The sequence below is a fragment of the Styela clava genome, chromosome 12 (assembly GCF_964204865.1).
Source record: "Styela clava chromosome 12, kaStyClav1.hap1.2, whole genome shotgun sequence".
Classification (NCBI taxonomy): Eukaryota; Metazoa; Chordata; class Ascidiacea; order Stolidobranchia; family Styelidae; genus Styela; species Styela clava.
In genome coordinates, this window is record NC_135261.1 from 9,203,869 (window position 1) to 9,218,513 (window position 14,645).

At 36.0% G+C, this 14,645-nt stretch overlaps 1 protein-coding gene and 1 long non-coding RNA gene across 2 annotated transcripts; both read right to left on the reverse strand.

Moving 5' to 3' along the window:
* Positions 1-2,937: 2,937 nt before the first annotated feature.
* Positions 2,938-4,319, reverse strand: LOC120329974 (uncharacterized). The gene is made up of 2 exons (XR_013479503.1): positions 3,418-4,319; positions 2,938-3,054 (listed from the first exon to the last, which is right to left on the reverse strand). It is a non-coding gene; the product is annotated as an uncharacterized LOC120329974 (long non-coding RNA).
* A 7,731-nt stretch (positions 4,320-12,050) lies between these two features.
* On the reverse strand, positions 12,051-14,582 carry LOC144430764 (uncharacterized). Its single transcript, XM_078118844.1, has 3 exons — positions 14,395-14,582; positions 13,756-13,899; positions 12,051-12,338 (listed from the first exon to the last, which is right to left on the reverse strand). The coding sequence occupies exons 1-3, from the start codon at positions 14,567-14,569 to the stop codon at positions 12,145-12,147; spliced, it is 513 nt and encodes a 170-aa protein (XP_077974970.1). The 5' UTR covers positions 14,570-14,582; the 3' UTR covers positions 12,051-12,144.
* Positions 14,583-14,645: the final 63 nt, after the last annotated feature.

Sequence of the window (14,645 nt, forward strand, 5' to 3'; positions counted from 1 at the left end):
TTCAGAAATTGTAACATTGCTTCTAAATATACATATATTTAAAATCCTATTTAGTATATTTCAACAATGTCTTTTTTTAGTTCAATGTTAACATATTACAGATTGCTTCATTATTAAATCGAAAGTAAAACAGAGCATGAAAGTAAAATAGGAAAAAACGTGTAACGGAATAACATCATTTAAGTGCCTTTTATTCTGCTGGAACTTGATGTGGTTTTGTGTTTGACTGCTCGAAACGCTTCGAAATTATGTATGGATGTCTACATATTGCAAATAGAGATGTACCGATACCACTTTTGATACCAGCTAAAAACGCCGATACCGATACCGATACGCCGATACTACAAAGAGGCCGATATTCCGATACCGATACTATGTAATTATTACTTAATTAGGTATGCTGTGTAGGGCAGACGGGTTAAAACAATGGTCTTTAAGCGTTTTTCATAGTACACATTATTTCAGATCGAAAAAAAGATATATATATCACATAATATGAAAATAATGTTTGGTATCCATATGCTGTAACTGATTAAGATACATTGTACAGTAACGCTAGTAATCTCGGTGTTCAATTAGAAAACTCATAAGCCGAGATGTCCAATTTGAATTTAATGTTAATATCGCGAGCTTCGAATATCGTTATTCGTGTTTAAAAGAATATCGAATATCACCCACACATTCTAGCGCCGCCGTCCTACGTTCAAATTAAAAGCATTTTACAAATATTTAATTTAGTGGCTAATCGTAATCGTCGACGCAATAAGTCAAAGCCAACATGAAAGAATATCAATCAGCACCGACAAAAAGAAGGCCCACCGATAACCGTTGAGGATGTTTTTTTACTCCACTATTTTATAATATTTTACAATCGCTATCATATATTTTGAGACAGTCTAGGGCTAGGCGGTCAAGTCAATATATCTATAAAGAAATCGTGTAGTTAAGCAGAATTAAAATTAATACCTGTGTAGTGGGATAATTGTGTCGGAATTTAGTTTGTCGATGTTGACGGACTAAATGACACTCGTACTTGACGACAAACAGTCAGAATTTATAACCGTGCCGAAAGTCCATGTGCCGTTAATAAGGAAGGACCCCAATTCCACTGTATGATTTAAAACTGGGCGCCTAGTTGCTTTTTGTTATGTGCTGTGTTGATATATTTCTTCATAAAAACTATGTAATATTAAAAATGTCAATATGAAAATTTGACAGCGAAAATAGCCAAATTAGTTGAGCTAGTTTAGCTGATAAATAGCTAAAAACACGTGAATCCTATTCTCTCGCAGGGGTGGGGACATGTATGGCTCATAGCTCACGATCTCTCCAGACAAAAATAAACTAAAAAGTAGTATTCCAACTTATATTTTAAAACATTCTGGACCATATCAAAAAGGTAAATATATCGGTAATATCGGCCCTAATCTAACCGATACCGATACATGGCCGATACCGAAAAAATGGCCGATATTGCCGATACCGATACCCGATACCGATACATCGGTACATCTCTAATTGCAATGAGGCAATGGGGACAAAAACACGTAGCCTATTCGTAGATTTTAGACACGTGCGCGATTTAAGAATGCGCTTTCGAGACTGATCGAAACCTAAATTGTGATTTCTCGACCAAGACACCGCCTGGCAATCAATACTTGTCAAACACCTAATTAAGGGCCCATCGCCAAATAAACCAAATTTGCTTCGTATATTCGATAACTAAGCGGCCACACTGATACAAAAAAAATTGATTTTTTCGATCAATCATAAATGAAGGATATGGAGGAAGGAAATGGGGGGTGTACCAGATTTTGAGTGGACGTTGAAAAGGTGTACCATTTCAAAAATTGTTCACGAGCACTGTTCTAGAGCTTTTTCGTTGCTTTTTGTGATGAAATGCTGTTCAGTCGCGCGTAATTGTATAACGTTAATACACCCGGTACCGTCATTACTTGATTCTAAATTTGGCATCAATTAATCCCAACATTATATATTTGACAAGCTACTTATGACAGGGGTGGGCACAAATATTTAGTATAAGAAACGCATGCTGCAAGTCAGAACTTTAAAAGAGCCGCACAATTTGTGAATTTATTAATATTATCAAAATACCATGAACAGAAAAGAAATTCACACAAGAGTCTAATAACAATAAATAGATAAACAAGGCAGCTATGCTTAATAAATATGTGCAAAATTTGAGCTCATTTAATTTGTGTTTCCTTATAGCAGATTTACGAGGGTAGTCTCGTAAGAAGTTTTCATGATTCGTTTCATGGTGCTGTTTAACATTGTTGACTTTATTTTCACTTAGTAGCTTATGGCAGATTAAGCACAAATGTTTATTCTCCTGACTGGAAAATGCGTATTCTTCTTCCCATTCTGACTTGACAACTCTGTTTTCATCTTCGCACTTTCGTTTTTTAATTGAGGACATATCGCACAGAAACTTGGATTAACTAACCGCAATCAAGCTGCAATACCGCCGACGCATCAATAGACATTGACCATTGTGACGAAAGATTTGCTGACTTGACTGACTTAAATTCAAAATTCAACGCTACAGCGATTTTCATACTGAAACATAATTTGTCTTAATCATTGACTAAAACTTCTTTACGACTTTTAATAAATTAAAAAAGTTTACATTAAAGTTTTTCTCTTAGTTAAAGTTTGGATAATAATGTTAGCGAGAAGATCCGCACGAAAAGTCTGGCGAGCCGCGGTGTGCCAACCCCTCACCCATGATATTATGATCGATTTCATTTCAAGCGAGCAATGTTTTTTAGATTTTTTTTTCCGTCAGTCGCATCTAATCTCTCAAAATGAAAGATGATACCTCATGATTAGACAGAATAAAACTGATTTTTGATGCCAGATTTCAGAATAGAACTCATGCCTGTGACGCCCTCCGAAATATTGACCAAAGACGTTGATCTCAATATCTTTTATTTCTATAACGAATAGTCATCTATGAATTACATTTTGCTGCATCTTGGCTTGCTTGGAGATTTTTTTCCAAATCTCCTTGCTCGATCTCACCATTGCGTCCTATAAAAATAAAATTTGTGACTAAAAAATATAAAAATAAATTAAACAGCGCAACATATGCTAAATATTTTTCAAAATTCGATATCGAGAAGTTTTGAAATCTGGTGAAACGGAATTGTTTGAACACTTTATTTTATAATTTTATGTTATAAACCACCTAAAAACGTTGAATTCTTTTGTCATTGAGGTAATTCTAAAAAATACATTAGGACAAGTTTGGAGTTTTTTATTCTATTATTGGATATATAGGAATTAAATCAGTTCGAGATAAACTAAAATAATTTACGAGATATTGTTTCCATGAACTTATATGAGCTATCGTGTAAGAAGACTCATTCATTGCATGTATTCATTATTACTTACTCAGTTCCAATAATAATGCACTCGCAAGCAGGCTCAAATTGATCACAATTAGCATAGTCGAAAGCAGTAACTTTAAAAACATTTTTGCAGGTGATTTGACAGAATATCTGAAGAATTTGATGTATTTGTGTTTAGAGCACAGACACCTGAAAAATTTTACATGTTTGTTGACAAAAAAAAAAGATCGATGTCGAAATATTGTTACACGAACTAACGACTTCATACATCAGAGTCATTTCAATCAATATATGATCGCAATGTTTACAAAGTGTTACAGTGCATGACGGTAAAGCCTAACTATATCGCAGTCGGAGATGGACATTACATTGCAAGGAAAAATTGTTGGTCTCCATTTTATTAATCAACGTATTTTTATTGGTGAATTTTGTGGGCAGAAAAGTCTCATGCATCCAGAAAAACTTTCAAGTAGTGAAAACTTTTATACATGCTTTAATATAAAATCTTCGCATAGCGGAATTTCAATAACCTTGCCTATTTTTATTTTTTTTTAAATTGATTGCCACTTGATCAGTTCAATCATATTTGGTAACCTCAGCAACTATGAAGTTTTCATAACGTGAAGAAACTGTTGATTTCCTGGTCATTGCCCGTCGTCTTTTGAAATTTGTCAAATATCAAGTCAATCGGCAGTTACCATGCACTGAAAATCTACTAAATGTCCTTCATCACGTATCTTGCAAATCGGTAGATTTTGTACATTAGACTGTGAAGGCATTCGTGGTTGTTTTGCATATTATTTTTATTACTACTACCATATATTATGATTTTGCTTTGAGTGTATCTCCTTATATACTCTCTGTTCTTTATTAAACATAACTTTGACGAGTAGTTTTGCGTTGTTCTGCCAATAATGAGTATGGAAATATTTTGACAAATCTCCGTCAACAAACGCAACAAAAAAAAATTGCGACTCTTATCATGAGCATAAATTGTCTTACTGCCTTATGAAAACTATAGCTTCAAATCTCTTACAAGGAAAGCGTATTAAATGAAACCAAAACTACTTCATTTGTATATGTGTTTCTGTTTTTATTTAAATTTCTGCTTTTTTCTTTGCTCGTCCCTTGTCACGAATAACTAGTCTTGGTTGCTCTTCACGTTCTCACATATGACGTTGACAAAGTCGAATTTGGCGTGTCGTCTAGCCGAAGTACTACAGAAGTCTTTCGTTTTTTTCTTCGATCAATCATTCATAAAGATTTGTTCTTTTGTTGTATTGGCAGTTGGCACGCGCAACTGATATTGATTTGCAAAACTTACCGTAAGTTTCTCATGCGCTGTCTGAATTCTATACCAATGTCTGAAGGCAGATGATTTTTCAACGTCTTTCTCTCTCTCTCTCTCACTCTCTCTCTCTCTCTCTCTCTCTCTCTCTCTTTCTTTCGCTCTCTCTCTCTCTCTCTCTCGCTCTCTCTCTCTCTCTCTCTCTCTCTCTCTCTCTCTCTCTCTCTCTCTCTCTCAATAGGTCAAGATGTATATATATATATATATATATTACCTATCAAATAGATGTTTCGATACATTTTATTATTCCCAGCAAAGAACACAAAAATTTAATTTTCTATAATTTATTTTATTCATACTTTATAGACATACTCGATATATTCCAGGGTTATCCAAGGTTGTCGTCCTCGGGGACCACATTATTACTTTTTGTATTGTTCGCGGGGCACAATAGTGCCAGGAGTACGTAATAAAAGTTATAAAAAGAAAATGCCGGTTGGTATTGTCACCGACACAACTTGCTGACATATCAACCATGCATTGTGGTATTTTACCTACCACATCCAGTCAAAAATATGTTTACATTGGGCTGCTTTCTTTTCAACTCATGTTTACACAAAAAATTACAAATAACTACAATCAGCGTTGCTTCAGATAGTCATAACACTAGTCAATTAAGTAACATTAGTGATGTAACAACATGTCAAAAAGTTTTCTCAAAAGGTTATTTTTATGACGAAACAACACGACCCTGTTTACCCTCCCCAAATGCGACGCGGGCCACAGATCATGAACCTTGAGCTTGGGTTTGGTCCACCCTGGTATAGGCAATGCCGAACGTAAAAGATTCCGACCTTTAACAAGAGTAGCTCTTAAAAGATGTAAAATTGAAAGATAGCCTACTGATGTCAGTGGTATTGTAGATATCAATATTGAACGACTTGGATTGATTACCCAACTGTCTGATAATAATTTATTGCAATGTGATACACATTGTCAAAGTAAGCGCAAGGGGAATACCGTAAATGAAAATGTTAAATAAAAATATTGAAGTCGGGTACATCATTTTGCGAATTGGGGATATAAATAAGTGGTTTTATAAATCAAACGACGTTTTAAGTTTGCGCAATCATCTCACGAAACTGCGAATGACTGATCTAACTTGGACGTTTTAAGGTGATATTTTGCCAGAGTATAATCTGTAACAATTCAGCAACAGTACATTTTTATTTATATATTTTTGCGTTGCGCTCTTCTTGCGTTCATCAAACGCTTATCCAATTGACTTTTACCCCTTTCCTAATGTTTTTGCTCGACTGTTGCGGACTTGTATTATAAATTTCTAGTGCAGAGTTTTATTTAAGTCATTTTGTAATGTGGATAAAAAATAATGAAATAAATTGTGCAGAGCATACATAAACTAGTAACAACAAGTCGACTCTCACACTTGGTAGAGGAAATTACATGAAATAACATATGATTTCGGTAGGATGATCCTATAGCGCAAGCGATTAATGTGAAAATTTGACATAAATTAGCGCATTGATATGTTATAGAGGCTGTAAAACATAAATAAACTTTGAGAAACTTTTAAATGTATGTTCATCATAAACTTCTGATCTACTATAACATCAGTCAGAAATTCTATTGGTTCATTGGCACTGAATACACTGATGAAAATTAACGATTGATTAATTTCGTCACGTGATGTTCCTTGAATGATTATTTTGTTGAATACTTGACCCATCATTTCAAGATAATTAATTTGAGCAATTATGTTCAGTCTGTCAAAAGAAAAATTAGGCTTATAGAAATCAAAGTATTTAAAGGCAGTTGGTGCAAGAAAGTACCTTCACTGTAAGCTTGACATTTGGAAAACATCGGACATATATAATTCACTTGAAATAAAAGATTGTTATGATAACTTTTCTAATTTATGCCAAATTCATGTGAAAACAGAAAATATTTTTAACAAAATACTTTGATAAAGAGTGTCGTCTGATTCAACAACCCAATTTCACACCATGCCAAACATGCCATATACTGCTGGTGCTACAAACCGAAAAATTGTGTCGATTCGATGGTTCTCAACCACGGCGCAAATTTCACTTATCAATCCACGAATTCATTCTTTTCATCATTTATATAATTGAGGGTTAAAATTAAATCTAATTTAATACTTATCCATAATCCGACCATGCAAATAAAGTTACAACAAAATGTGATTGAAATATTACCTGCTATTCTGTTAATGTATGAAAAAATACCATATCAAATTTATAAAATGCAAGAAAAAGGGTAAAAAACCTAAAATTATTGCCTAACCCTAACCTAGTACACATATTACATTCCGATGTCCGCCATCTTGGTTCGCATACTTCGGGAGCCCCGATAAAAGTCTTAATATTATGAAAACCTATCGTAGAATCCATTATAAAAAAAATTGTTTCTAATTTAAAATACCTCATACAATTGCTGAAACATTAAATTTAAAAAAAAAAAAGAGAAAAAATCTAATAAGATGGTTGATTCCAACGTTTTTAATAACTTTGAGGAATGTTTTCGCATTTAATAAAGTATAGTAATTATTTCTTGCGCTGTATTGAGGGAAATTCTAAAGAAAGTTTATGGGTTGTCATTTGATATTTTCTCGGGTCTATATTGCTTAACTAATTTTTCCAACAATGTTCATAAACATGAAAAAAGAGCAAAAAAAATAAAAATTACAATTACATTTCACTAATGTGAAGTGAATGAAATAATAATAAACACAAAATATCATAAGGGCATTAACGGCAGATCTGTCTAACCTCGAAAACAACGTCTTTATATATAACAAAAATGCTCCCGATACAGTTACATTTTAATGACAGAATAAATCAGGATGAATCATCTAAATTTGTTCGTTTGGCCTCAACATCTTCGAGGATCACTTCACTTGGAACGGGTAGAACGCGTCAATAAAATTTCGATCTTTTTGCCGTTTTAATATTTAATCCGCGAGTACGGACTTCACTTGTACAAATCAATGATACGCCGTTGCATGAAGTATTACTGTCATAATTGGACTGGTGATGCGGTGATCATACTAAATCTAATAGGACGAATATAAGAAAAATAACCGAATGGGGTGATTGGCTCCCAATTGGCGTTATAAGTTCGAACTTTTCCCATCGACAAAATGCTTGGTCTCTGAGTCTCTTATTTCACAATATTATAATAGATTGCGTTCTTCGTAACTAGTTCCATGTTTTCAGATGTGCTCTGTTAGCTGTTAGTGTTAATCGGTTTACCCACCGCGTACAACATTCTAGCAAACTTTCCTAAAAAATGGGAATATATATTAAATATATTCCTATTATAAGGCTTTTTCCAACAATGCGAAAAAGTTTGGGGTTCAGATATGCCCGAACACAGAGCCATGTGCCATGCTGCTAAGTGTGTGTTGTCATGTTATAACGCTTCTTAATTCTAGCTTGATTTTTAAATGTAGATTGCTAAAAGTCTTTTTAATTCAATTTCAATGCTATTGTTTGTGTTTTCAAAATTTGAACGAACGAAAAGAAATATCTCACGAACAAAAGATCATCGAAAAGAGATGAGAGCGATTTCTTGTACACAATAATTCAGTGCGATATGCCCTAATATCATGCAATAAGTTATTTGTTTTAAGGGGTAGAACGAAACCGAAGGGTGGATTTTGAACGTCAAGTTATAAGCTAACTAAATATATAATAAATGTAGACTATCTATCGCTGTAAAAATGGCTGCAAACACGACGTTGCACTATTTTGAACATTTTTTAAAAAACATAGCGATACACCAATTTGACGCGCAATATGCCGGCGCGACAAATATGCAAGGTCTTAAGGTCTTCTGGCACAGCTTGGAACTGAGCAAGTTTGTATTTTGATGCTTTACAGTCGAAAAATGTCATCTTGAAAATAAAAACGCTACTTGAAGCTCCCATTGTTAAAACTTATTTATAACGATTAGAATGGCCAGTTGTCACTTTGGATGCAATTTAGCAGTGGCGGCGCGTCAATAGGGCCAACCGGGGCAATGCCCCGGTTGTTTTTTCGGTATAATAAAAAATATTCGAAAAATACCTCAATATCGGTTGCACAGACTGTCTACACGCCATATTCTCCCGACATGGTTCATTTTTCGCTCGCAAAGCTTTCGCCGAACGTCGACGGGGCGACGCCGATTTTGCCCCGGTTGCTCATTGTATATCGTATTCTCTCTTTTATCTTCCACTCGCCGCGTTTGTCTCGTTTGTTTTCTGTTTCTTCTACTAAATCATCGGGGCCGATCGGGGCTAGCCCCGAAATTATGACGACACAATGCCGACGTTTCTTACAACAACGTGTTGACATATTCCGCATTCCTTCTCGTTCGTTGGTTGCTTGAAGAGTTGATAGTTTCCTCGCCTTCGTTTTTGTCGCTTGTTTCGCTATTTGAATCAGTTAGAGACCTTTAGTCCATTTGCTTTCGATTTTCCACATTCCTTTTGAGCTCCTCACTTCTTTCCGGCTTCGCATTTCTTAGCCTTAGACCTCATAATGAATAAGGTTGATGCACTACTTCGCACTCCGTTTTCGCAGCTGCCGCTGGAACAAAAATTAGAGGTACAACGTCTTGGGCCTTATCAACCAAAAAATTGTTCACTGGAACAATCCCATGACGGAGGAAAGCGTCGGCGTACATTCTGCGCAGAAACTTGGTATAAAAAACACGAATGGTTGTGTTACAGCGAGGACAAAAATGCACTTTTTTGTTTTTATTGCCTACTTTTTGCTACCGCCCGTGACTCACGTTGGTGTAAATTTGGTTTTAGAGATCTTAAACATCTTTCCGAGCGTGCCAGGGATCATCAATCTTCTATGGAGCATCTGGACAATGCAGTAAAATACCGAACATTCGGAAATGTTAATATTGCAGCACAGTTGGATGAAGGACGCGCGGTTTCTATTCGTCGGCACAATCAAAACGTCGAGAAAAACCGCCATGTTCTCGGTCGATTGATAGATGTTTTGAAGTTCATTGGTTGTCACGATCTGTCCCTCCGTGGGCGCGATGAACGGACTGGCTCTTCTAATAGAGGGGTATTTTTGGATATGGTGAAATACACCGCATCCCTAGATACAGTATTGAGAGATCATCTTGATGCCGCAACTGTTTCGAAAGGGACATCTAAGGATATCCAAAATGATTTGCTCGACTCAATGTATAAAATTTATTTACAACATTTGGCTCTGGAAATTGAGAATTGCCAGTTCCTTTCGATTCAGTCTGACGAGACAACTGACATCACGTGCGTTTCCCAACTGGCTGTGATTTTTCGGTTTGTGAAAGATTGTGAACCTACCGAGAGATTTCACAGCTTTGTACCAATCGTTGATCGCACGGCTTGCGGGATATCGGCTGTACTGAAAGAAGTGTTACAGCCTTACAACGCCAAGTCAAAATTGATAGCTCAAACTTATGACGGCGCGGCAGTCATGAGTGGGTCGAAACATGGTGTTCAAGTTTAAATATAAAAGAAGATTTTCCTCATGCGCATTTTTTACATTGTTATGCACACCAATTTAACCTCGTTATTAAAAATATGTGTCTTGATACCCCTCTCGTCCGTATATTTTTCGCAAATGTTTCGGGGTTTTCTTCATTTTTTTCCGTTTCGCCGAAGCGCTCTGACCTCCTTGCCAGATATGTAGCCGCCGTCTCCCAGCTTGTGCACCAACACGTTGGAACTTCCAATCACGCGTGGTGCAGGGCGTGTCCGAAATTAGGTCTGAGCTCATTGAGTGTTTAAATGGCATTCAGAGCTCTCCGGTTTGGGACGAACGCTCTGTAAGGGAGGCGGCAGGTCTAAAGCGTCTGCTAGAAGATGGTGAGTTTTCATTTTTTCTCCACAATATTCTATCACGTGGATGTATTATACGGCGCATTGCAGTCAAGGCTAATGGATGGAGCGTCTGTGCAGTCGTGTATTTCAGACTTCTGCGATGCTGTATCTCGTATCCGGGAAACAATAAAATACGACGACACATGGAGTGCTTCTTTACGCCGCGAGCAAACAACGCAGCGTTTGATTTTGTCTGCAAAGGAATGCTGTGACATTCTGGTGAATCAAATAGGCGATCGTCTGCGCACTGAACACCTTGCCGCGTTCTCTTCGATGAACCCCAAAATTTTTCAAAATTTGCACTTCAATTTCCCATCCATTTGTTGGCTACTGTCTCCAAATTTTACCCCATGATAAACGTGGGTAAATTGGAAAATGAATTGCGATGTATATACACCAATAAAACTTTTTTGAACATCACATCAACTTGCGCGCTCTATGGGTTCCTCATAGATAACACTCTAGTAACTACCTTTGCGGCGTCTGCAAAATTTCTGGACATCATTTTGACGACGCCTATTTCTTCCGCCGACGCAGAGCGAACATTCAGCACGCTGAAGCGTATTAAAACGTATCTCAGAAACACAATGAAGCAAGATAGATTAAATTCCTTGGCTGTTTTATCCATTCACAGAGACGTTATTTCTGGATGCATGACTTTAATCAGCGCGTCATTGAGAATTTTGCTTCCAAGAAACCGCGGCGTGTTGCATATATGTTCAAGCAGTAGAAGTCTAGCAGCATATATATCTATGAGTGAGCGACGCATGTCCTTATCTTTGCATTAACTTTCCTTTCTTTATAGTAACGTTTTAAACCTTATTTTAGGTTTTGTCTGCTTTCTCGAAGTTTCTGTTAATATGTCATTGTATTTATCTGGGTAAATATTGCCTTTCCTTTTGAAAGAGGTTTCAAAATAAACTATGTCTATATTTATTAATCCCTTGACTTGGACCGGTTTTAAAGACACTTTCTTATCGTTAAAAATTGTCGCTTTTGCTGATTGGTTGTTACCGATGGAATGGTTTTTATACTCATAAAATGATGGGAGAACTTACAGCGCTCATCCTGTCCCCGTAGATGGGGGTGACTTGGTCCCGCAGTAGCTTGCCCCGGTTGTCAAAATGACCACGCGCCGCCACTGCAATTTAGCATGGGTATACCTACTTTAGAGACAATTCAATGCTTCTTGAAGAAGCGACTATTATCTGGAATAAAAAGCGCTAGAGTAGTCGATCTCGTTCTAGCTATAGTAGGCCCTTACTCTTATTCGTTCTGTCTGTCTGCTTGTCTGTCCGTCTACCCGTGTGACTGGCTGTAGCGTCTGAATCAGGGTGTGCAATTCAAATGAGGATATATGCCAAAGTTTTTGAAATAATCTTGTCTCACGCCACGTTTGAATATTTGTTGGTATTGTAAATGAACTTCCGTAAAACACATAAAAAAAAACGTCAATAAAACACATGATAGCGTATAACTATTTATTGAAACAATTTAATATTTTGAAAAATTATAGCTTTGAAGAGATTTTTGATGGACCAAAATATTTGACTTCAAAAGAGAAATATCGTTCATGACATAGAAAAAGTATCATCGTGATTGTCAGCATCATCTTTGAGAACTGCTATTTTTGCCGCAACAAGAGCAGATACAAGACAGAGTCCACCAGAAATGCAACCAAGCCTGAAACTATATCCTAGTGAGCTGTGCTTCACAAATCCTCTCAATACACCGTATATTGTTAGTCCCGACAGGATAAAAATAGCTGTAAAGTATATTAAACATTTGTATTAAAGTTGTAGATATAAGCAATGCCAACTGGGTTTGTTTCATTCCAGGTAGGCTCTCTTTTATGGAACTTTGGTTTTAGTGTGTATTCATGCGTATATTTCTCAGTGTTCAAATTGAACGAATAATCAGAACAACAATATTACCAATGTTTGATAACTCGGGCCTGAGACTTCAGTCGCGAATTGCAGGGACATCAGAGTCTTTAGTCCGTTGCAAGTTTAGTAAATTTGAAATACGATTTAAATCACTATGAAATTGAAAAAATATTGTTTTAAGGTACAAATCGTCACGCTAATAACCGAATTGCGCAAGTCATTTTTAGCAGTTTTGAGAAAAACGCAAAAAACTTCCTAATGATATTGCTATGCATTTGAGAGTCAATAATTTGCCATAGTTCAATTTTTTGATTGTAGCCGGATTTAAGTTAATTTGTATGACGCAGTCATGTGACGTCATAATGGCGCACTGTGAATTAGGCCGAAATGTGTCTATGACTTGGGGACATACGCAATTTCGCAACTTGACCATATGCACCAGTCCTGAAAACCAAACAATCCGAAACGAATGTAATTCCCAGTATCTGCGATGTCTAATCCCTAAAATAGCTAATCTGTTTCAATTACATTATTTTTTATGTTTAAAAATATATATTTTATTAATATAACACGCTCTGCACACCCACCGAAATAAGACTAAGATTAAATATAAAGAATAAAACAGCAATGTACCCTTATAAAAAGACCAACCAAGGTGAATTGGACTCAGACAATTAATATCACAAGTGCACGCCTTCCTATACTGTAGTATAAATTCAAATTTACAAGCGCTAAGCTAGAATCTGAGATGCAAAAACTCGAAAATCCTCCGCCGAGGTTATTTTGCCTTTGTGACGTCATAATAGTCTTGCGATAACTAGAATAATTCATTATGACGAAACAATTGAAGAAATTGGCATGTCATATAAAATGTACATTTTTATAGGTTTCGGAATTCCCAAAATAAAATCGGAGTTAACAGACTTGTGCGCAGCATTACATAAATACCTATTTTATTAAAAACTCAAAACCGCCAGAAATGACTTACGCAATTCGGTTATTAGCCTGACGATATGCAAAAGTCCCATATATAGGCATCAGCAATGTGAGACAGGAGTAGATACTTAAAAATCAAACTTCATTTCACGAGCCCAGTCTACTGCTGATACTTCTAATTGAGTGACCGGTGAAAATATCTGTAGGGCTATATATAGTTGCTCTTCATTTTTGGTGTAATTTTCCATTCTTGTTATGTTGAATGTGATGAGTGAATATATTAGATTTAACGTATTTCTTATTTGACGAGAAAAATTAATCTATAAAAAGTCGTTTTAAACGGTATCAGTATCAACTTACCAGAAGCAATACATAACTGGATAGTCAATATAATATGGTCCTTTTTTCCAATCATTGTCCGAATAGTGAGTGTAATTGCGCAGCAAAGTGAAATCGCAGAAAAGGCAAGAAGAACAGAAGTAAATATTTCGACAACTGTGAGTGCTAGAAAGATATCATATGAAATTGAAAGATTTTTGGGAACAATGCGGAATAATATAGATTAAATCATTAGTGAGGTTCGCGGGTTCTTGGATAATCGCGGGTCGTGATAGTCAGCGGACCGCTTTATTTTATCACTTACAATATGTAGACGAAAACTGAGTGCTTAAATCAGAAAAAAGCTTCTTTAACGTATATATTCTGTATTGTTTCTTACTTATGATGCAAAATCAAGTAATCGTTTACATAATCTTTTATACGGCGTTGTATTCACTCTTTACTTCAAGTGAAGCCCAAGAATCCAACACTATAAAATGTATATAATTCGGAAAAAGCGCAGCAACGTCCTTTCAATACCGCCATCTCAATTTATTACGCCCCGAATGAGGGACATTAGAAATAAACCACTGTTATTTAATCAGCGATCCCAACATAACTATGTTTAATACGTTTAACAACTATACCAAAATTGACGAAAATGTCGTTAAAAACTCTTACCTTTTCCGTAATAAATCTCTCCAAGATAAGTCAAGAAGATTCCATCCATCCACGTCGTTATTCCATTTGCATCGATTGACGTAACCAACCAGCCTGGTGTTGCTAACGCTGCGACATTCAAAACCAAGGCCAATGATGAAACAAAAATTAGAAGATTACCGTAAAATTTATTCATATTTCCTTTTTTTGTCACAGATATAATATAGTTTCTAAAAATTGGAAAGTTTCATTTTTTTCAATATACACACACA